The 22,961-nt window shown below is 40.2% G+C and overlaps 1 protein-coding gene and 1 long non-coding RNA gene across 7 annotated transcripts in view; one reads left to right on the plus strand and one right to left on the minus strand.

Moving 5' to 3' along the window:
- The window catches only part of LOC125963524 (uncharacterized), a 129,440-nt gene that overhangs the window by 68,337 nt on the left and 38,142 nt on the right, over positions 1 to 22,961 (plus strand). For 3 of the 5 annotated variants that reach the window (XR_007475576.1, XR_007475577.1, XR_007475578.1), the window contains exon 4: positions 11,114 to 11,278. This is a non-coding gene — a long non-coding RNA (uncharacterized LOC125963524). Of the gene's footprint in view, positions 1 to 11,113; positions 11,279 to 11,690; positions 13,533 to 22,961 lie in introns of those variants that run through there. The other 2 variants (XR_007475575.1, XR_007475574.1) reach the window with 2 other exon arrangements.
- Positions 1 to 22,961, minus strand: part of SLC12A1 (solute carrier family 12 member 1) — a 91,899-nt gene that overhangs the window by 44,554 nt on the left and 24,384 nt on the right. For both annotated transcript variants that reach the window (XM_033422627.2, XM_049706090.1), the window contains exons 8-14: positions 22,533 to 22,660; positions 9,927 to 10,011; positions 6,509 to 6,660; positions 5,233 to 5,340; positions 4,790 to 4,913; positions 2,894 to 2,995; positions 811 to 966 (exon numbers count right to left, since the gene is read on the minus strand). In XM_033422627.2, the coding sequence (XP_033278518.1) occupies positions 811 to 966; positions 2,894 to 2,995; positions 4,790 to 4,913; positions 5,233 to 5,340; positions 6,509 to 6,660; positions 9,927 to 10,011; positions 22,533 to 22,660 (855 nt within the window). The remainder of the gene's footprint in view (positions 1 to 810; positions 967 to 2,893; positions 2,996 to 4,789; positions 4,914 to 5,232; positions 5,341 to 6,508; positions 6,661 to 9,926; positions 10,012 to 22,532; positions 22,661 to 22,961) is intronic.

Consider the following 22,961-nt stretch of genomic DNA (forward strand, 5'->3'; position numbering starts at 1 on the left):
GTTGCGGTGCGCAGGCTTCTCATTGTGGTGGCTCCTCTTGTTGCGGAGCACGGGCTCTAGGTGCTCGGGCTTCCGTAGTTGTGGCTCACGGGCTCAGTAGTTGTGGCTCGCAGGCTCAGTAGTTGTGGCTCGTGGGCTCTAGAGTGCAGGCTCAGTAGTTGTAGTATACGGGCTTAGTTGCTCCACGGCCTGTGGGATCTTCCCGGACCAGGGCTGGAACCCGTGTCACCTGCATTGGCAGGCGGATTCTTAACCGCTGCACCACCGGGGAAGCCCAGGGAAGTTTTCTTGTACATCTCTACTCACAGTTAGTCATTTCTTCTCCTTTTCTCAGTAACTTGTCCATGTCACTCTCACGGTGCTTGCTATATTGTAGTATAGTTAAGTGCTTATGTGTAAGACTGTGCTTCTTGAGGACAGGGACTATATCTCGTTTATCAGGACTTTAGAAGGTGATACAGTGGACAGCTTGTGGGGCTTGGTATCATACACACTCTAGTTAAAATATCAGCTCCATCCCATCCTGACGGTTACCTCAGCGAGTGGTCATCTCTTTGAACTCCAGTTTCTTCATCTGTAAAATGGGACTAACAGTACCTAATATACAGCACTATTGTGAGGATTAAATGAGTACATTTAAGGTGCTCAATGAGTTTAACTATTGTATCATATTACATTATATTATTAATATCCACCATACACATGGCACACCTAAACACATAGAGGCTGCCAAATAAACATCTGTTGAGTGAATGGATAGTTAGAGAGTTCTTAGGAAACCCCCTGCAATACAAATCCATCTTATCTTACCTGGCTTCTTGTAAGTCACATAGATATAGAGGAAGAACTCAATGACATAGGTGATGACAGCTGCCCACCAGTTGATGACAAACATGACTGCACAGCACAGAATAGCTCCAAAAAGAGATACCCACATGTTGTAAATACCGTATGCAGGTCTCCATCCTGAAATTTAAAAAAAAATCTATGTGCCCAAGAAAACCTTCCACACTATCACCATCATACCACTGTGTATTATTAGACTGTAGGTAACATGTGTTCTTTCCTAGCATAAAAATCAGAACTTTTAGGTCAAGTTCCTAACTCTATTATTTGCTTTCTGTGATCTTGGTCCCTGGCCTATGAAGGTTAATTACACCAAATAAGAAAGCTGTGAAATGTAGAAAATGTGTCAGTCATAGCCCCTCCGCACTTGCTGCATGCCAGGATGTCTTCCCAAACAACGAATCCCTAAGCATCTGATATCTATGCCATCAAGAGTTGAAAGGAGGCAGGAGAGATGGAAAGAGTGGGGAGTAATGGGGTGCGGGGGGGGGGGGGCGGTGCTTGTGGGATGAACACCTTGGTGGCTCAAGAAAGAGAAGGTTAAGACAATAGGCTTATTGTTCCCATGGGGAGGGCAGAGCAGTCATCAAAAGTCAATCCACTGACTTCCTGCTAGCTCTGCTTTTACTCTAAGAGGATCGTGCCTGCCCTTTCAGAAATAATAATCTATGGCAAAAGAGGGAGAAATTTTTCTGTAATGGCTTCTTAAACCTGATGCATTAATTTATCATGCATATTGCAAAGAAAATATTTCTCACCATTCATATATGCATGAGGGTTTCCGTGTTCTATTAGTTCCCTGAAATGAAAGAAGCTGGGAGACAGTATGGTCAGGATAAAGAAGCTCCGATTTGAACGGCCCATTTGGTTTATGGGTAAAGCATATTTTAAATTTGGAGTTGCCAAAACACAACAGAACTTTCCGTCTTCAAGAGCAATTTCCAAATTGGCCACAAGATGGAAATAGCACTTCAAGAACATCACTGGAAATGCCTTTATTTTTCTCAGTCTCATTCTGTGTGTGTGTGTATGTTTCTGTGCTTTTCTATTATTCCTCTTTTTCTCTCTTCCTCTTCTCCTCCTTCCTTTCCACTCTTACCCCTGCCAACCTCAGTTACTTCACTTTGTTCTTTAAAAATGAACACAACATGGTATGGCAGCACACATTTCTATGATCTGCTGTATTCACTGACCAGAACCTTTTGTTCTCTATTTAAAACAAGGCAACAAAACAGAAACAAAAATTCTTCAGTTATCTTTTGGAGCCTAGTGGCCTTGAGTGGATGAGGCTCTCCTTCCATCTATATTTTGTCATATTTGCAGCAGGTTTTCCAAAGGAGGTTTGAGTTCCTGGTAGACCCTAATAAAGTGAAGATGTGTTTATATCCTTGATAAAAGTCCTTGTAGTGAAGAACTTTCTGAGGGTTGATAAAGACAAGTCTCTATTCTGGTGGAAAGGCAGAAGAAAATGAGAATTTCTTCTAACTGGCCGGTGGAAGCAAAGAAGAGGTGAGGGGTGACAAAGATAGGGGAAGGTTCTTTGGTGTGAAATTTTGCACCACTTTAAACACCAGTGTGAGGAGTGCAGGGATGTCACCAGCTTCAGTGTGAATCTGCACTGACTGCACTCAGCAGGTAATTGTGGGAACTACTCATCCTTCTCTTCTGCACCATGGGCAGGAAACAAATTGATAGTGAGGAAGTTGCAAATATATACATTCATTCCACTTCTGTGGTCACTTTCACCCTGGAAATAAATAGTGGTGTTTTTCTATTGCTGAAATAAATGTGGTTTCTCTTGCAGTGAATAATTTATTGCTGCAGGAGAAAATTGACTTTATGGTTGGTCAAAAAGGCCATTGCTCAAATGATTCTTTTTCTATTTCAGAAGTCATCCCCCAACTTACCAAAATAAAGTGAATTACACCACCCACTAGGATATAAGGAAACATATAAACACAGATCAGGCACTTTTCACTGACTTATTTCATTTTATTGAGACAAACTGTTTGCTTAGGTTTATTTTAGTTTTGAAAAGTCAACTTACCTGGAGATTTGGCATAAGAGGCATGAAAGCAGGAGAAATTAATGAGTGCATATGAGGCCAGGAAAAAGTTGGAGATGATGGGAGCAATGGTATTCAGTTCCGCTGTGAACGAAGCAGAATTGAGTATGTACATATGAGTGATGAGACCAGGGGCTGAACAGCTGTTATAGCCTGGAAGCTTGACTTTATTTGGAAATTGAAAGCATAGCTAGCATCCGTCAAAGTTTAAGAAGTTAGTGATTTTTCTTTGGGGCTGCACTCATTTACAAATATATTTTCAGCCAGGGTTTCTATAAAGTAAGAAACGAGAAAACTTACCAATCAAAAAATATAGACAATCAAGACCTCTACCTACAGAAGATTCGAGTGGAAGTGGATAGAGTATTTGGAGACCAGGCAGATGACAAACTCCCCTGTAGCTATATCAGAGGTACCAAACATAGTGTTCTTTATCTGCTTTGTATACAATCAAAAGGTTCCGCAGGGTGACAGGTTAGGTAAATACCAGTGCACCAGAACCATCTAACTGGATACACCTCTGCATATACCCAGCTTGCTCTCTCTGACTTTCAGAATCTTTGTTAGTCATTTGTACTTTTCTACATCTCTAGAGAATTCTACCTCTCATGGTTTGCCAAAAAAAGTTTTACCTCAGTATCTAAATGTCCAATATGTTTGAATCCTAGCCGGGTTGTTTACTGTATGATATATAAAATAATTTAGAGACATTCTCGTTTATCTGAAGATCAGACAGCTATCAACCTCAGTGATGCAAACGTAGGTGGCAGCTGGGTGTGACTCTAGAACACGGATGCCAGCAAGAAAGTAGGCAAAAGTAGCTGCCACGAAGCTGGCGCCACGAAGCTAATCTACAGCGTTCTGAAAGAGTGACCTTTGAGAGTATTATTTGATTTATACGATTTTTAAACCTTTGGGCTATTTGATCACTTAAATGCAGTCTAGGACAATAACTTGAAGTCTTAAAGTTTAAATTACACAATTGAAACATATCTACACATCATCACTTTTTTACTTAATTTTTACAAATGTAACAAACATAGATTTTAAAAGAAATAAACAAAAGACTGATTATGTGTAGATACAGAGAGTCACTTCCTGAGTTTCTGTGATGAGGCGGAGCCCCCATCGTTTGGCACCACTGCTGAATCCGGCTCTGCCTGCCTATGCATAGTTACCATCATCCTTGCCTTTTGCCTCTTTTCCTCTAATATGCTCACCCACAATCGTGGCACCCTAGGGAGGAGTGAGGAATGTGCAGGCTAACCATGACGCATGTGCCTCTCCAAGATTGTGTAGCTGTTTCTATATTGCTCAGGGAGAAGGAGCCGAGATTATTGCTTAAGGAGAAAGAGCTGAGGTACGTGGTTCTCAAAACTTAGTGGTCTGTGAACTGCAGGAACTTGTAAGAATCAGATTCCTCGTCACCAGAGATTCTAACTCTGGCCTTGGGCCTAACGAATCTGCACTTTATCAAACCCACAGGTGATTTTCATTCTGATACAGGGGGTCAACAGACCACATTTTGAGAGCAGACACTTCAACTCTCCTGCTGGCTGTCAGGAGATGTAAAGACAGGTGGCAGCTGGGGGACACAGTGGGATTAGACAGTATTGGGTGGGTTGGAGGAAGGCTTCGGTTGCATTTGGTTGGATGGATTTCCCACATTCAGATTCAAAGAAGAGATTAAAGTCCAAAGCCCACCTCAAGTCCTCAAAGGCCCTCCACACACAGGATTTCTCATTTCCTTCTTAGACAGACTCCAGTATTCCCAAATGGGGTATTAAACATAAAACAGGTAATGTCTCAAGCTCAAAGGAAAACCCTATGAGTAATCAGAATTCTTTGGCTTTCAGTAAGAACAAGAAAACTACAAACCAATAAGAATGAACGCCATGGCTATAACAAAAGTGAGAAAGTATCCTCTCAGGGGCTCATTGTTTTTCCCATATCCCTTTGCAAAGAACTGCAGGGCTTTGTAGATGTTGTCCTTGCACAGAGCCTAATGGAAAAGAAGAGGAGAAATTCGTCATTTATATCTATGCACAGTCATTTTCCCTGGGTGATTCTAACAAGATTTGGGGAAAGACGAAGTGATACGTAATATGAAGCACAAGTTAACACTGCAGTTTATCATTCTTTATATTATTTGTATTGATCTTGACTATGTGGCAGACACAGCGTTGGAGCCAGATGCAAACATTAAACTGCTTCAGAAAGCGATAGAAAATGATTGCCGGTGAGAATGGATATTTCAGCTTGATCCGTGTTCAGTGGCAACAGAAGGAGGGGAGAAGCACATGCTCTTGTGTCTTTGTCACCTGGAAAACTTTGGGTGCGCTGACGAGGGAGGCCAGGGCTGAGGAGAGTGTTGCAGAAAAGATGCCAGCAGTGATGAGAGGGCCAAACCCTGACACCATGCTCATGACCTTGAGGAGAGAGGTTCAAGTAAGGAGACTCATCCAACAGAGAGTTAAAAAAAAAAAAAAATTTAAGCCAGAATTTTATGCAGATGCTTCCGTTTCCACTTTCTGTGATTTGGAATCTCTTTAATAAGCTAATTGCTTCTAATCATATATTTTTTCCCCTGCTTCATTCTCAAGTTCTTAATAATTGTTTTTTCAAAATGGAAATGGCTTTGTTATTGTTTGTTCTGTTTTTTTAAATAAAAATAATAACTGCTCACCACAATACATCCAGAAGATACTGTAAAGAATAAACAGGGAAATGATTTCAAGGATTTTGACAACATTTTCCCCCTCTGTCCTTTCTGGGCATCTGTTTCTTGGACAATGGGAAATTCTATTCAGCAGAAAGTGGTATTTTAATAAGGTTTGAGGAGGGACCCAGCTGTTTACCAATCTTTTTAAAGGCATTAGCCTTTCTTGTTCTTCCTGCACATAGAGGCTTTTCAAACCTTTGCTTTTTCTGTGCTCATTAAACATAATTTTAGATCTGAGACATATGAGATTCTATCAATTTAAGTTATATTTTGGAATAATGACTTCAGCTGAGTTAATTTCTCTTTGTTGGTTGTTAAACTAGATGAATGAAGCCTTCACGACAAATTTGCTTCTCCCTCTGCTCACCAATCATTCGGACAAATTAATATGTTTTAAGTTCCACAGTTTCCCCAACTTCCCTTGTTCCTTCCCCCTCACTTACCTCCCCACAACTGCCACTCACAATTTCTCTCTTGGCTTTGTCCTCCACACACTCCAGGACCACAACAGAGGCTTTTCCTGAGCTGAAGCCCAGGCATGAAATGCATTCCTAGTGCTAGCTAATCAAAGTCTCAAAGTCTCTCCATCTCCCCACCAGGAAATCTTACACAATTGATTGGAAGATGCATAATGGCGGTGGTAATCTTTCCCTGGTGACGCAATTCATACAACTGCCTGTCCTCTCCCCACCACAGTGAGTGTAACCACATAATGAGTGCCTGTATGACTCCCTTTCCTCCCACACGAATTGTTCCTTGCTGAATTCGAAATAGTCAATAACCAATGTGTTGCGGGAGTCAGAAGTTTCATTATACATGATGTTCTAAAAATGGAAGCAGTAGCAATAAACATTATTATTTTTTGAGGTTCGAACCTGGAAATTGTTCATCAGCCCATACTGACATGGTTCATGTCGACATCTTGAGAAGTCGTAGCCTAACCCACAGGCTGCTGAACCATTGCAGTTCATCCCAGAAATGATGGTGTCATTCACGCTCCCGGTGGCATCTCGGACCACACAGGCCCCTGGGAAAACAACGAAGCCTTGTCATTTCTTTATATGAAGGGTTCTGCTCCCTTAAGGTTTTTCTTCTGAAAACATACTTAGTTTACTTTGACCTATCCTGTCTTCATTGTCAACACTTCCTCTGACTGGTACGTGGAAGTTCCCATCCTCTGAGGCCTGGGAGTGACCCCTATCTCTAAGAGGTTGCCGCTTCCACTGCCTTGGGTAGTTTAAGTCCTAGCTTTTTGCCTGCCTCTGGAAGACACTTGGGGTTGAGACTCCCTTCCTTTCAGCAGTGCTTTGCACATAATATTGATTCAATTCAAATTTCTGGGTTAGTGCTACTGATTGGGAGTTTTTCAGATAGAAGAATTTATTTTCTCATCTGTGAGAGACCCAAGGGATGACATTACTGAATTCTAGTGATTAGGAGAACTGAGCTCTTATTTTCAACTAATGATTTTCCTTGCATAACTTTTTTTTTTTTTTTTTTTTTTTTTGCGGTACGCGGGCCTCTCACTGCTGTGGCCTCTCCCGTTGCGGAGCACAGGCTCCGGACGCGCATGCTCAGCAGTCATGACTCACGGGCCCAGCCGCTCCACGGCATGTGGGATCTTCCCGGACCGCGGCACGAACCCGTGTCCCCTGCATCGGCAGGCGGACTCTCAACCACTGTGCCACCAGGGAAGCCCTTTGCATAACTTTTTTAAACCATTATAATTTTACTTATACAATTTTAATGGTTTAAATGATACAGAAAATATTTTGAGATAAAATATTAAGATTTCCTAGGTAATATTCATAGTCAAATAACATCCTATCAAATATTTATCTCAGTCTATTCTATTATTTTTATACATTTGGGTATTTCTGTTATTTTCCATTACAAACAATCCTATGAACATCTTTGCACATAAAATCTTTCTTCTGTAATTCGAAGCATTTCTCTAGGATAGATTCCCTAAAATGAGTTATGAACTTTTTAAAGATTCTTGATATATATTTTAATCACTGACTGTTATTATTAATTTTTCTAACTGTTATCTCGCCATTATGTATTTGATAGGATTATTGAAAGATATGAACATAGGTGTGATATATAAACTTTTGTGAAGTACCTGAAGGATAAATACTTTGCAAACTAAATGCCAGTCAATGAAACTGTTCATTTTGCTTTTCAGTCTCCAGGCAGGGTGAGTTCTCATTCCTTACTAATTATTTTAAGAGACGTCTCAGCAACAGATACTAATAGGAACTAGGCATGGAATTCCTGCTCTTTGAATCTGGGAAAGACTTAAAGCTTGTAGAATCTTTTAGTTGAAAGAGCCATTTAAAATAATCAGTGCAGGAATCCTTTTTATATAGCCCTGAGAAGTGGCCTGGCAGCCTCTGCTTAAATACTTGAAAGTATGGATGTTGGTTACCAAGCAAAACTATCCATTTCAGATTTTACCTTTTTGCATTGTTCATTTATGTTGAGCTGACTTTTTAAAATCATGTGTTTTAACTTCTGCATAGTAGAACTCCCCAAATTCCTATGAAGCCAAGCCATGAACCATTATTTGCTCTAATGACAGGCCCAGGACCCCATGACTATCCTTTTCTTACCCTGGAAAAAGTATAGGAACACAGATTTTTCTACCCATAAGAAGCAATAAAGGAGAAGAATCTCTGAAGTCAGGTCTATTCCTTTACTCATTTCTTCCTCCTTACTTTGTGTGAGAAAGTAAAACCATTTGGGAAATTTAGGAGATTTCAAGGTCATTAAAAAATGTGTCGATTGCCTAAAGCACTGGAATAAAATCTCTTTGCATGTAACTAAACTTGGAAATGTCACAACAATACAATTAACAACATTATCCAATCTCTTGAAATAAGAGACAGTGAGAGAAGAAAGAACCTAAGTTAATTGTTTTGTTTTTTTCTGAAGAATCCAACTCCAGATATATGTACTTTATCAATTTCCTTTATAGTAAGCAGAGGACAATTAGGATGTGCCCTTTTAAATGGCCATCTGGGCTTCCATAGTGGTCCAGCCTGGAGCTGTATTCCTGAGTGTGCACAGAAAAGTTTTCTTCTCTGAATGTTCCACATTCCTTCCTCTCCAATAATGGCATAAGCTTGAGGTGACCCCCAACCAGGAGGAGGTGTGGCTGCAGGCAGCACGTGGAACAAAAGTCAGCTTAAGAAGAGCAGGCATGACAGTCTCTAGGTCCATCCACTTCACTACAAATAGCTCAATTTTGTTTCTTTTTATGGCTGAGTAATAAGACTGTCATACAGAGTGAAGTGAGTCAGAAAGAGAAAAACAAATACTGTATGCTAACACATATATATGGAAAGTAAAAAAGGTTCTGAAGAACCTAGGGGCAGGACAGGAGTAAAGATGAAGACGTAGAGAATGGACTTAAGGACACGGGGAGGGAGAAGGGTAAGCTGGGACCAAGTGAGAGAGTGGCATGGACATATATACACTACCAAATGTAAAATAGATAGCTAGTGGGAAGCAGCTGCATATAGCAGAGGGAGATCAGCTCGGTGCTTTGTGATGACCTAGAGGGGTGGGATAGGGAGGGTGGGAGGGAGATGCAAGAGGGAGGGGATATGGGGATATATGTATATGTATAGCTGATTCACTTTGTTATACAGCAGAAACTAACACACCATTGTAAAGCAGTTATACTTCAATAAAGATGTTTAAAATAAATAAATTTTAAAAAAAAGAACAGCAGGCAAATCCACATATTTTATGCTCACTGAGCAATGTGGGGGCTGGCTGCCCACACTGCTGGCAGCTGGGTCTAGTCTGATTGCCTGCCAATTGGTGACAGTGACATTTCCATATTAGGGACAGCAGTGCAAGGAGGAGACACAGTCATCAATTCTGTATCTTGTGTACTTTCCTAAGGCTTTTGTCATTGTTGTTTTGTATTTTGGGCTTCTTTTCTCTTACTCTGTTCCTCACCTGCCTCCTAAAGGCAAGGGAGGAGGGTGCTGGAGATGGTGGCTTCCTTGGCAGTGGAAACATCACCTAGAGCAGCAAAATGGGATCCTTTCTGTGTTCGGGTAGAATGACAATCTGATTGCCTCTACTCTATCCCTGACCCAGAGACACCTGTGTTACAGCTTAATTGCATTCAAACTCCTAGAGCATCCAAGAAGGGAATTAAAATTGTTGCCTATTTAAAAAATTTCAACTTACGTTCCATGGAAAGCCCCCTTGACATGAAAAACAACTGGACCCCTTGTAATTCTGGCATTCTGACACCAGAGACACACAACTTACCGACACAAATAGCAACTCCTATGTAGGCGACAGTGGTGATGAAGATGGCCAGCATGGTCCCTCTGGGGATAGCATCTTGGGGATCCTTTGAAAAAATAATGTGGAGGAATGAGGAGATAGAGTGGAATAAGAAACAGACATCACTTGGAGTTAGTTCTGTATTTTGAAAATTTTAGGCTACCCTTCCTGAGGCGAGGTCTAAAGAAAAAATCAAGCAAATGGCAAAGTGGTGAGCTCCAGTTCTTTTTGGACAAAGGCAGGGTGTTTAGAGAGAATAAAGAAATCTGTATAACTTTGTGCTGAACAGAAGAGATTTATAACTGTCCAGGAGGGAGTTTCTGCAGAAAAGTGGACTGGTTGGTTCACCACTGCCTTCCCCTCCCCTTTATCTCCTGTGAATTTCATGCAGATGTATCAGACCTTAAAGTATTAGGGGGGACACACAAACATACACGACACATTGACGATATCTGTGTGTGTATTTGTTTTGTACTAAGCTTAGGCTTACTTTAAAAAAAATTACTTTTGACTGAGCAAAAAGGTGATCTGCTAAATTCTCCAATCCCTCAAATCTCCCATTTGGAATCTAGTTCAGGAATAACTACAATGGGAGATATTAATTTCCATAAGCAGGCATAAAGAAAGAGGCAAATTTAAGCTTTTACCAGAAAATGGGCTTTTCTCTTGCCCATAAATATATATAAATTCACTGAGCTGATCTCACATCATATATAATATACCACTTTATGTCCTATTTTGGGGGCTAAATCATATAATAATCAATTTCCAAGCAGCAAAATTCTAAATAATAGAATTCAACTTAACAGGGATTATTAAATAGAGATTTTAGTGTATTCACTGCTTATAAAAGACAGTGCTGGCATATAGCAGGAATCAATAAATACCAAATTGAAGAAAGCACAATCTCAGTAGACATCAGTTCCCCCACCAGAGGTCATGAGACTCATCGATACAAGTGAGCAATCAATGCAGTCAAAGTCTGAGTTTTGTGTTTTGTTAACTTAAATATGCTGATCAGATCTATCAGAAAAATCAACTCATGGTGAATGCAGACATAACCTGACAGCTGGAAATGTTAACTAAACCAAGCAAATCTACCCCCACAGGGGAGTAAGCCAGCCCTATGGAGCCACTCTGTAATTACTCATTCCTTCCCATCCTTGTAGGAATATCTGCACACATGGTTTGTTCTGATACAGACGTATCCAACCTCTTCATTCCAAACTACTGTCTCAAAAAGAGAATGTGGCAAGTGTGTGTAACTGAGTAGCACATAGAAGGAAGAAGAAGGCAACCATGGCTGAAAGTGACCCCACTCAATCTCATTCATGGTATGTTCAATTTTTATTTTATTGATTAAGGATTTCTTGGGATCTGAGTGAAATGTGAAGAACTGATGTTAAGTGGGAAGAAAGGAAAAGAGGTATGAAGATGGACAGCAGTCTTATACCTAAAATACGAACACTTAGTTTATATTTAGAACTATCTGCTACAAGCTCTAAATTTACTTATTTAGGACTTAACACGAGGGTCAGACTTGACCTGATATAAATCGGGATGCCAATATCTTAATGTCTGGTCATATACTCACGTTGTCTGCTCTGGATACATTTCCCCTAGACAGGGCTCAGGACATAGATTCTTAGTTTTCACTCTAAATGTTAATTTTCATCCCTCAAACAGTAACCCAAAAGCTCACCTTCCTTCACCTTTCTTTATTTAATATTTTATTTTTTTCCTTAGGACAGAGTGCAGTCTACTAGATTGCTGCTGGTTGAGTGTCAACCATATCCTAATCTTACATCTCTGAAACTGCATCTTAACTGTCCTGATTAGACCTGGGTACCTCCCAAGTCCTCTCCCAGGCACGTATTTACAGATCATCAATACTGTGTTAGCAAATAGAAGGTTCTGGATGGGAACCTTGTAGCATCCCCTTGTGCTAATGCTTGTTAACTGTCACTGGCAGCCTGAAGAGCCATCTTGAGAAGGATTCTGAGGCTGTGAGCAGAGGTAGAGTCTTGCATACCCTCATAGTATATAAACAATACATGTTTACTAAGTTGAACTGAATCTAATATGTTCTAGTTTCACTCTCAGAAAGAGATATTATCTATAAGTTCTGAAGTTTCCTTGCCACTTCCCAACACGTGGTCACCTCTCAGTCCTTAACATGCTTGACCACTCTGGCTTTTGATCATGTTAATTATTACTTCTCATAGCATTCTCCTCTCTTGACTTTCTCTTGAGTTCACCTACCTCTTAGCTCTTTCTTTTTCTTCTCTGTGGACTCCTTTTCTACCATTTATATTTTGAATATCCCCTGGGTGCTACCTTGGTCTGCTTCTCTCCTCCTTCTTACCCAGATCTGAATGGACTCATCCATGCCATGGCTTCCAGTCCTGGCCTAATTTCTTTCCAGAGCTCTAGACTCGTAAATGTAGCTGCCCATTTGACATCTCACCTCTGATGTCCTTCCACCATTTCAACCCCAATGGCCAAATCTGAGCTTCTGTTCACCATGGAATCAATTCACTAGGTTACAACCAGCATGAAAAGAATACAGTAGAAAGGAACTGATGTGAAAATATCAGGAGACATCATTTGTAATAAAGTATTGAACTGTTTGGAGAAATTTTTGCATGTAGGCACTTGGTTGTGATATATAATGTTTTCCTGCAGCAGATCATAGTAAAAAAAAAAAAAAAAATCCTTTCCATTTCCTCTCCTAACTCTAACAAAAGCTATTGATGAACTCCTATTCATCCCTTCAAATCTGGATTGAGTGTCCCCTCCTCTGAAAGACTTCCCTTACTTCTTTGGGGACAGGCAGTTACTGTTTCATCTTTCCCTTGCACAAGATTTTGTTCTTGTTTTTTTATGACTCATATAGAGTTAACCTGTCTCTCTCGTAGACCATGAGCTCCTTGAGAGAAGGATCAAGCAAGCTCTTCTTTGCTTCTCTGGTGCCTGGTATAAGTAATACGTGTTGGTTGAGGTGAACTGACTACTAAGCATCTAATAATAAAAACTTGTTTCTGAGGCGTCTAAAGAAAGCACAATATTTTTTCATTTAAATGTGGTCTTACAGTTTACAGAAATGTATATCAGTGACCTCTGATACTTTTCCAAATCGGAGAAACCAGAAGCTCAACGTCCAGAGCTAAATTTGGCTAAGCAGTACTGCTTACAACTTGAATCATTTTGAACAAGTTACTTAATTTTTCTGAGCCTTAGCATACTATTTTTTTATGCCATATCGCTGCTCAAGAATTTCCCGGGGAGAGACCTTCAAGATGGCGGAGGAGTAAGACATGGAGATCACCTTCCTCCCCACAAATACATCAGAAATACATCTACATGCGGAACAGCTCCTACAGAACACCTACGGAACGCTGGCAGAAGACCTCAGACCTGACCACCTAGAGGGGTGGGATAGGGAGGGTGGGAGGGAGGGAGACACAAGAGGGAAGAGATATGGGAACATATGTATATGTGTAACTGATTCACTTTGTTATAAAGCAGAAACTAACACACCATTGTAAAGCAATTATACTCCAATAAAGATGTTAAAAAAAAAAAAAAGAAACTCCCCATGTACCTGGGTAGGCCAAAAGAAAAAACAGAGACAAAAGAATAGGGACAGGACCTGCACCTCGGGGAGGGAGCTGTGAAGGAGGAAAAGTTTCCACACACTAGAAAGTCCCTTCACTGGGGGTGGGAGGGAAGCTTCGGAGCCACGGAGGGAGAGCACAGCAACAGGGGTGCAGAGGAGAGATTCCCGTCCAGAGGATTGGTGCCAACCAGCACTAAGCAGCCCAAGAGGCTTCTCTGCTCCCCCACCGGGGTGGGCAGGGGCTGGGAGCTGAGGCTCGGGCTTTGGTAGGATCCCAGGGAAAGGACTGGGGTTGACTGTGTGAACACAGCCTGAAGGGGTTAGTGCGCCACAGCTAGCTGGGAGGCAGTCCCGGGAAAAGTGTGGAGCTGCTGAAGAGGCAAGAGACCATTGTTTCGGGGTGCGAGAGGAGAGGGGTTTCAGAGCACCGCCTAAACGAACTCCAGAGACGGGCGCAAACCGCGGCTATCAGCACGGACACCAGAGATGCGTGTGAGACGCTAAGGCTGCTGCTGCAGCCACCAAGAGGCCTGTGTGCAAGCACAGGTCACTCTCCACACCTCCCCTCCTGGGAGCCTGTACAGCCCGCCACTTCCAGGGTCCCGTGATCCAGGGACAACTTCCCCGGGAGAAAGCACGGCATTCCTCACGCTGTTGCAACGTCACACTGGCCTCTGCCGCTGCAGGCTCACCCTGCATTCCATACCCACCCCCCTCCCCCCCACACACACACCCACCCCTGGCCTGAGTGAGCCAGAGCCCCCTAATCAGCTGCTCCTTTAACCCCGTCCTCTCTGGGTGAAAAACAGACACTCTCAGGTGACCTACACACAGAGGCAGGTTCAAATCCAAAGCTGAACCCCAGGAGCTGTGGGAACAAAGAAGAGAAAGGGAAATCTCTCCCAGCAGCCTCAGGAGCAGCAGATTAAATCTCCACAATCAACCTGATGTACCCTGCATCTCTGGAATACCTGAATAAACAATGAATCATCCCAAAATTGAGGCATTGGACATTGGGAGCAACTGTACACGTGGGGTTTGCTTTCTGTACCTAATTTGTTTCTGGTTTTATGTTTATCTTAGTTTAGTATTTAGAGTTTATTATCATTGGTAGATTTGTTTATTGATTTGGTTGCTCCCTCCCTTTTTTTTTTATATATATAGTTTTTTTTCCTTTTTCTCTTTTTGTGAGTGTGTATGTGTATGCTTCTTTGTGTGAGTTTGTCTGTACAGCTTTGCTTTTACCACTTGTCCTAGGGTTCTGTCTGTTCATTTCCTTTTTATTACTTAAAAAAAAATTTTTATTTTTAATTTTTAAAATTTTTTATTTCAATAACTTTATTTTCCTTCCTTCCTTCCTTCCTTCCTTCCTTCTTTCTTTCTTTCTTTCCATCTTTCTTTTCCTTCTTTCCTTCTTTCCTTTCCTTCTTTCCTTCTTTCCTTCTCACCTTCTCTCCTTCTCTCTTCCTTCCTTCCTTCCTTCCTTCCTTCCTTCCTTCCTTCCTTTCTTTTTCTCTCCCTTATCTTCTGAGCGTTGTGGCTGACAGGGACTTGGTGCTCCAGCCGGGTGTCAGGCCTGTGCCTCTGAGGTGGGAGAGCCAAGTTCAGGACATTGGTCCACCAGAGACCTCCTGGCTCCATGTAATATCAAACGGCGAAAGCTCTCGCAGAGAACTCCATCTCAATGCTAAGGCCCAGCTCCACTGAACAACCAGCAAGTTATAGTGCTGGACACCCTATTCCAAACAACTAGCAAGACAGGAATACAACCCCACCCATTAACAGAGAGGCTGCCTAAAATCATAATAAGTCCACAGACATGCCAAAACACACCGCCAGACGTGGACCTGCCCACCAGAAAGACAAGATCCAGCCTCATCAACCAGAACACAGGCACTAGTCCCCTCCACCAGGAAGCCTACACAACCCACTGAAGCAACTTTAGCCACTGGGGACAGACACCAAAAACAACGGGAATTATGAACCTGCAGCCTGCGAAAAGGAGACCCCAAACACAGTAAGATAAGCAAAATGAGAAGACAGAGAAACACACAGCAGATGAAGGAGCAAGGTAAAAACCACCAGACCAAACAAATGAAGAGGAAATAGGCAGTCTACCTGAAAAAGAATTCAGAGTAATGATAGTAAAGATGATCCAAAATCTTGGAAATAAAATGGAGAAAATACAAGAAATGTTTAACAGGACCTAGAAGAACTAAAGAGCAAACAAACAATGATAAACAACACAATAAATGAAATTAAAAATTCTCTAGAAGGAATCAATAGCAGAATAACTGAGGCAGAAGAACGGATAAGTGACCTGGAAGATAAAATAGTGGAAATAACTACCGCAGAGCAGAATAAAGAAGAAAGAATGAAAAGAATTGAGGACAGTCTCAGAGACTTCTGAGACAACATTAAATGCACCAACATTCGAATTATAGGACTCCCAGAAGAAGAAGAGAAAAAGAAAGGGACTGAGAAAATATTTGAAGAGATTATAGATGAAAACTTCCCTAATGTGGAAAAGGAAATGGTTAATCAAGTCCAGGAAGCAAAGAGAGTCTCATACAGGATAAATCCAAAGAGAAACACACGAGGACACATATTAACCAAACTATCAAAAATTAAATACAAAAAATATTAAAAGCAGAAAGGGAAAAACAACAAATAACATACAAAGGAATCCCCATAAGGTTAACAGCTGATCTTTCAGCAGAAATTCTGCAAGCCAGAAGGGAGTGGCAGGACATATTTAAAGTGATGAAAGGGAAAATCCTACAACCAAGATTTCTCTACCCAGCAAGGATCTCATGCAGATTCAACAGAGAAATTAAAACCTTTACAGACAAGCAAAAGCTAAGAGAATTCAGCACCACCAAACCAGATTTACAACGAATGCTAAAGGAACTTCTCTAGGCAGGAAACACAAGAGAAGGAAAAGACCTACAATAACAAACCCAAAACAATTAAGAAAATGGTAATAGGAACATACATATTGATAATTAGCTTAAAAGTAAAAGTAAATGGATTACATGCTCCAACCAAAAGACATAGATGGGCTGAATGGATAGAAAAACAAGACCCATATATATGCTGCCTACAAGAAACCCACTTCAGACCTAGGGACACATGCAGACTGAAAGTGAGGGGATGGAAAAAGATATTCCATGCAAAAGGAAATCAAAAGTAAGCTGGAGTAGCAATTCTCATATCAGACAAAATAGACTTTAAAATAAATAGTATTACAAGAGAAAAAGACGGACACAACATAATGATCAAGGGATCAATCCAAGTAGAAGATATAACAATTGTAAATATTTATGCATCCAACATAAGAGCACCTCAATACATAAGGCAAATGCTAACAGCCATAAAAGGGAAAATCGACAGTAACAAAGCCATAGTAGGGGACTTTAACACCCCACTTTCACCATTGGACAGATCATCCAAAATGAAACTAAATAAGGAAACACAAGCTTTAAATGATACATTAAGCAAGATGGACTTAATTGATATTTATAGGACATTCCATCCAAAAACAACAGAATACACTTTCTTCTCAACTGCTTAAGGAACATTCTCCAGGTTAGATCATATCTTGGGTCACAAATCAAGCCTGGGTAAATTTAAGAAAATTGAAATCATATCAAGTATCTTTTCTGACCACAACGCTATGAGACTAGATATCAATTACAGTAAAAAAAAAATACAAACACATGGAGGCTACACAATATGCTACTAAATAACCAAGAGATCACTGAAGAAATCAAAGAGGAAATCAAAAACTACCCAGAAACAAATGACAATGAAAACACGATGACCCAAACCTATGGGATGCAGCAAAAGCAGTTCTAAGAGGGAAGTTTATAGCAATACAATCCAACCTCAAGAAGCAAGAAACATCTCAAATAAACAACCTAAACTTACACCTAAAGCAATTGGAGAAAGAACAAAAAAACCCCAAAGTTAGCAGAAGGAAAGAAATCATAAAGATCAGATCAGAAATAAATGAAAAAGAGATGAAGGAAACGATAGCAAAGATCAATAAAACTAAAAGCTGGTTCTTTGAGAAGATAAATAAAATTTATAAACCATTAGCCAGACTCAAGATAAAAAGGGAGAATACTCAAATCAATGGAATTAGAAATGAAAAAGGAGAAGTAACAACTGACACTGCAGAAATACAAAGGAGCATGAGAGATTACTACAAGCAACTCTATGCCAATTAAATGGACGACCTGGAAGAAATGGACACATTCTTAGAAAAGCACAACCTTCCGAGACTGAACCAGGAAGAAGTAGAATATATAAACAGACCAATCACAAGCTCTGAAATTGAGACTGTGATTAAAAATCTTCCAAAAAACAAAAGCCCAGGACCAGATGGCTTCACAGGTGAATTCTATCAAACATTTAGAGAAAAACTAACAACTATCCTTCTCAAACTCTTCCAATATATGGCAGAGGGAGGAACACCTCCAAACTCATTCTATGAGGCCACCATCACCCTGATACCAAAACCAGACAAAGGTGTCACAAAGAAAGAAAACTACAGTCCAACATCACTGATGAAAATAGATGCAAAAATCCTCAACAAAATGTTAGCAAACAGAATCCAGCAGCACATTAAAAGGATCATACACCATGATCAAGTTGGGTTTATCCCAGGAATGCAAGGATTCTTCAATATACACAAATCAATCAATGTGAAGCAGAAAAACCACATGATCATCTCAATAGATGCAGAAAAAGCTTTCGACAAAATTCAACACCCATTCATGATAGAAACCCTCCAGAAAGTAGGCATAGAGGGAATTTACCTCAACATAATAAAGGCCATCTGTGACAAATCCACAGCCAACATCGTTCTCAATGGTGAAAAACTGAAATCATTTCCTCCAAGATCAGGAACAAGACAAAGTTGTCCACTGTCACCACTATTATTCAACATAGTTTTGGAAGTTTTAACTACAGCAATCAGAGAAGAAAAAGAAATAAAAGGAATCCAAATCAGAAAAGAAGAAGTAAAGCTGTCACTGTTTGCAGATGACATGATACTATACATAGAGAATCCTAAAGATGCTTCCAGAAAACTACTAGAGTTAATCAATGAATTTGGTAAAGTAGCAGGATACAAAATTAATGCACAGAAATCTCTTGCATTCCTATACACTAATGATGAAAAATCTGAAAGAGAAATTAAGGAAACACTCCCATTTACCATTGTAACAAAAAGAATAAAATACTTAGGAATAAACCTACCAAGGAGACAAAAGATCTGTATGCAGAAAACTATAAGACACTGATGAAAAAAATTAAAGATGATACAAACAGATGAAGAGATATGCCATGTTCTTGGGTTGGAAGAATCAACATTGTGAAAATGACTATACCACCCAAAGCAATCTACAGATTCAGTGCAATAATTATCACACTACCACTGGCATTTTTCACAGAACTAGAAGAAAAAATTTCACAATTAGTATGGAAACCAGAAGACCCCGAATAGCCAAAGTGATCTTGAGAAAGAAAAACGGAGCTGGAGGAATCAGGCTTCTGGACTTCCGACTCTTATAAAGCTACAGTCATCAAGACAGTATGGTACTAGCACAAAAACAAAAATATAGATCAATGGAACAGGATAGAAAGCCCAGAGATAAACCCACGCACATATGGTCACCTTATCTTTGATAAAGGAGGCAAGAGTATACAATGCAGAAAAGACAGCCTTTTCAATAAGTGGTGCTGGGAAAACTGGACAGCTATATGCAAAAGAATGAAAGTAGAGCACTCCCTAACACCATACACAGAAAATAAACTCAAAATGGATTAAAGACCTAAATGTAAGGCCAGACACTATAAAACTCTTAGAGGAAAACATAGGCAGAATAGTCTATGACATAAATCACAGCAAGATCCTTTTTGACCCACCTCCTAGAGAAATGGAAATAGAAACAAAAATAAACAAATGGGACCTAATGAAACTGAAAAGCTTTGCACAGCAAGGGAAATCATAAACAAGATGAAAAGACAACCTTCAAAATGGGAGAAAATATTTGCAAATGAAGCAACTGAAAAAGGATTAATCTCCAAAATTTACATGCAGCTCAATATCAAGAAAACAAACAACTTACTCCAAAAAATGGGCCAAAGACCTAAATAGACATTTCTCCAAAGAAGTTATACAGATTGCCAACAAACACATGAAAGGATGCTCAACATCACTAATCATTAGAGAAATGCAAATCAAAACTACAATTAGGTATCACCTCACTCCAGTCGAATGGCCATCATCAAAAGGTCTACAAACAATAAATGCTGGAGAGGGTGTGGAGAACAGGGAACCCTCTTGCACTGTTGATGGGAATGTATATTGAGACAGCCACTATGGAGAACAGTATGGAGGTTCCTTAGAAACCTAAAAATAGAACTACCATACGACCCAGCAATCCCACTACTGGGCATATACCCTGAGAAAACCATAATTCAAAAAGAGTCATGTACCAAAATGTTCATTGCAGCTCTATTTACAATACCCAGGACATGGAAGCAACGTAAGTGTCCATTGACAGATGAATGGTTGAAGAAGATGTGACACATATATACAATGGAATATTACCTAGCCATAAAAGAAACGAAATTGAGTTATTTGTAGTGAGATGGATGGACCTAGAGTCTGTCATACAGAGTGAAGTTAATTCAGAAATAGAAAAACAAATACTGTATGCTAACACATATATATGGAATCTAAAAAAATAATAATAATAATGGTTCTGAAGAACCTAGGGGCAGGACAAGAATAAAGACACAGACATAGAGAATGGACTTGAGGACATGGGGAGGGGGAAGGGTAAGCTGGGATGAAGTGAGAGAGTAGCATGGACATATATACACTACCAAATGTAAAATAGCTAGCTAGTGGGAAGCAGCCGCATAGCACAGGGAGATCAGCTAGGTGTTTTGTGACCACGTAGAGGGGTGGGATAGGGAGGGTGGGAGGGAGATGCAAGAGGGAGGAGATATGAGATATATGTATATGTATAGCTGATTCACTTTGTTATAAAGCAGAAACTAACACACCGTTGTAAAGCAATTATACTCTAATAAAGATGTTAAAAAAAACAAAAAGAATTTACCATGGCACTGCGGTCCTTAATATAACAAATCTAAATGCCTTTATTCATTCACTCAATAAATATTTTTTGAAGCTTTCCTAGCTCCAAGGACACAGCAGTGCACAAATCCAAAGGCAAAGTCCCCACTTTCGTGGGATTATATTCTAGGGTAAGCCTCTCTCGCTCAGGTCCCTTCAACAGCCTTTCTCCTTACCTTATAAGGTTACCCAGCCCGTCAAGGCTTCTCCAGTTGAATTGTGAGAGACTCCTTACTGTCCCACAGTTTTCCCATTCCTGTCTGTTCTTTTGTTTTTTCTGCCCGGAATACCCTTATATTTTCTGACTGGTTGTCAGTATCCAGCCTTTGCTTTTAGTTCCTGCTCAAAAGTTACTTTGTTGAGAAAATCATCCCTAATGTAATTATTTCTTCATTATTTTTATTTCATAATGAACTTGGACAATGCCTTCAGTTTTCATTTATACCTATCTCCTGATGACTCTTGCAAATATTTCTTGTCTTCCAAAGTTGATTATAAACTTATTGAGGTAAAACCTGTGTCTTCTACTTTTTTTCACGTGTGGTAGAGACTATTTATTGTCCTCTAATATACATTTTCACCTTCCTCCTTTTAATACTAGAACCCCCTAAAATTTTATCTGGTGACATACTAGAGATTACATTTCCCAGTCTTCTTTGTAACTAGGTAAGGTCACAGAGACTAAATTCCGGTCAATGGAATGTCAACAGAAGTGATTGTTTGCTCTCTACTTCCTTAACCCCCTTCCTATGGACTGGAATGTGATCTTGGAAGTGATCAGTCATCTTGGACCTTGAAGATGAGGGCAAACCCCAAGGTAATGGTAATACTAGAGAGGTCATCTGGGTTTTCTGGGCTACCTTTTGGAGCAGACCTTTCTTATTCCAGTAGATGGCCTATGGCCTTGAATTTTTACGCACTAGGAAAACAAACTTCTGTCTTATTTAGGTCACTATTCTTGGCCTTTTATAAAACATTGAAACTAATATCCTAACTAATACAATGCTCCTTACAGTACTTAACATAGAATATTATGAGTAGACTCCTAAATAAATACCTATTAAATGAGTGAATGTACCTCTGAATTTAATGACATAAGTATTCAGTAATAAAGTGATTTGGTTTTGTTTCTTCTTGAATATTCCATTCATTATGTGTTTAAAAGAAAAAGGGTGGTTCTGATATATTTTTTAAATAAATTTATTTATTTTTGGCTGCATTGGGTCTTTGTTACTGTGCGAGGGCTTTCTCTGGTTGCAGCGAACGGGGGCTACTCTTCGTTGCAGTGCACAGGCTTCTCTTTGCAGTGGCTTCTCTTGTTGCTGAGCATGGGCTCTAGGCATGTGGGCTTCAGTACTTGTGGCTCATGGGCTCTAGAGCACAGGCTCAGTAGTTGTGGCTCACAGGCTTAGTTGCTGCGTGGCATGTGGATCTCCCAGACCAGGGCTCGAACCCATATCCCCTACATTGGCAGGAGGATTCTTAACCACTGTGCCACCAGGGAAGCCTGGTTCTGATATTTTTTTTTTTTCACTGAATTATATTCATTTTGTTGGAAATATGACACACTGTCAATATACTCTCTCCTTCTGATATCACTGAATAAGACTTCTGGAAGAACTATCTGGAATAGGATAGTTTGGCAGTAAAATGTGTCATTAAAGAGAGAACTTTTAAATAAATAGGAAACCTTGCAGAAATCTTAGTTTTGAAGTCTATAGAGAGACATGGTCACTGCTGATGTCTATAGCTCCTTGTCCTGCCCAAGTGCACCATGACCTCGCAGAATTACAAAGCAGAGGAAACAACATACCTCCAAATCTCCCGAGATATTGGCACCAGCAAGAATCCCAGTTGCTGCTGGGAAAAAAATGGCAAAGACAGAGAAGAAGCCTTCACCTTTTGTGAAGCTTGGCCCAAAGTTTTCTGCAAATATTGATGCTGCAACACAAATAATGAGAAAATTATCATGTAGACTTTCTTCACAGGTAGGAGATAAAGTTACATTTGGCTTCTATAGCCCTAAATGCAAAGTGTCCCTATAATCTAAATGGAATGAGCTTGAAGATATTGGTGTACTGCTGATGAACCTCATGTCAATATTTGCCAAGAGTCAAAATACATGTCAGAAGGTTTTAGATCTCTAGGACATACCCTGAAAAATCAATAATTTTCATGCAAACAGAGACCCATGCTGTCTACCTTCTTTGAATCTAGAAGATTGAAAAAGAAGGAAATGGAA

The sequence above is a fragment of the Orcinus orca genome, chromosome 2 (assembly GCF_937001465.1).
Source record: "Orcinus orca chromosome 2, mOrcOrc1.1, whole genome shotgun sequence".
Classification (NCBI taxonomy): domain Eukaryota; kingdom Metazoa; phylum Chordata; class Mammalia; order Artiodactyla; family Delphinidae; genus Orcinus; species Orcinus orca.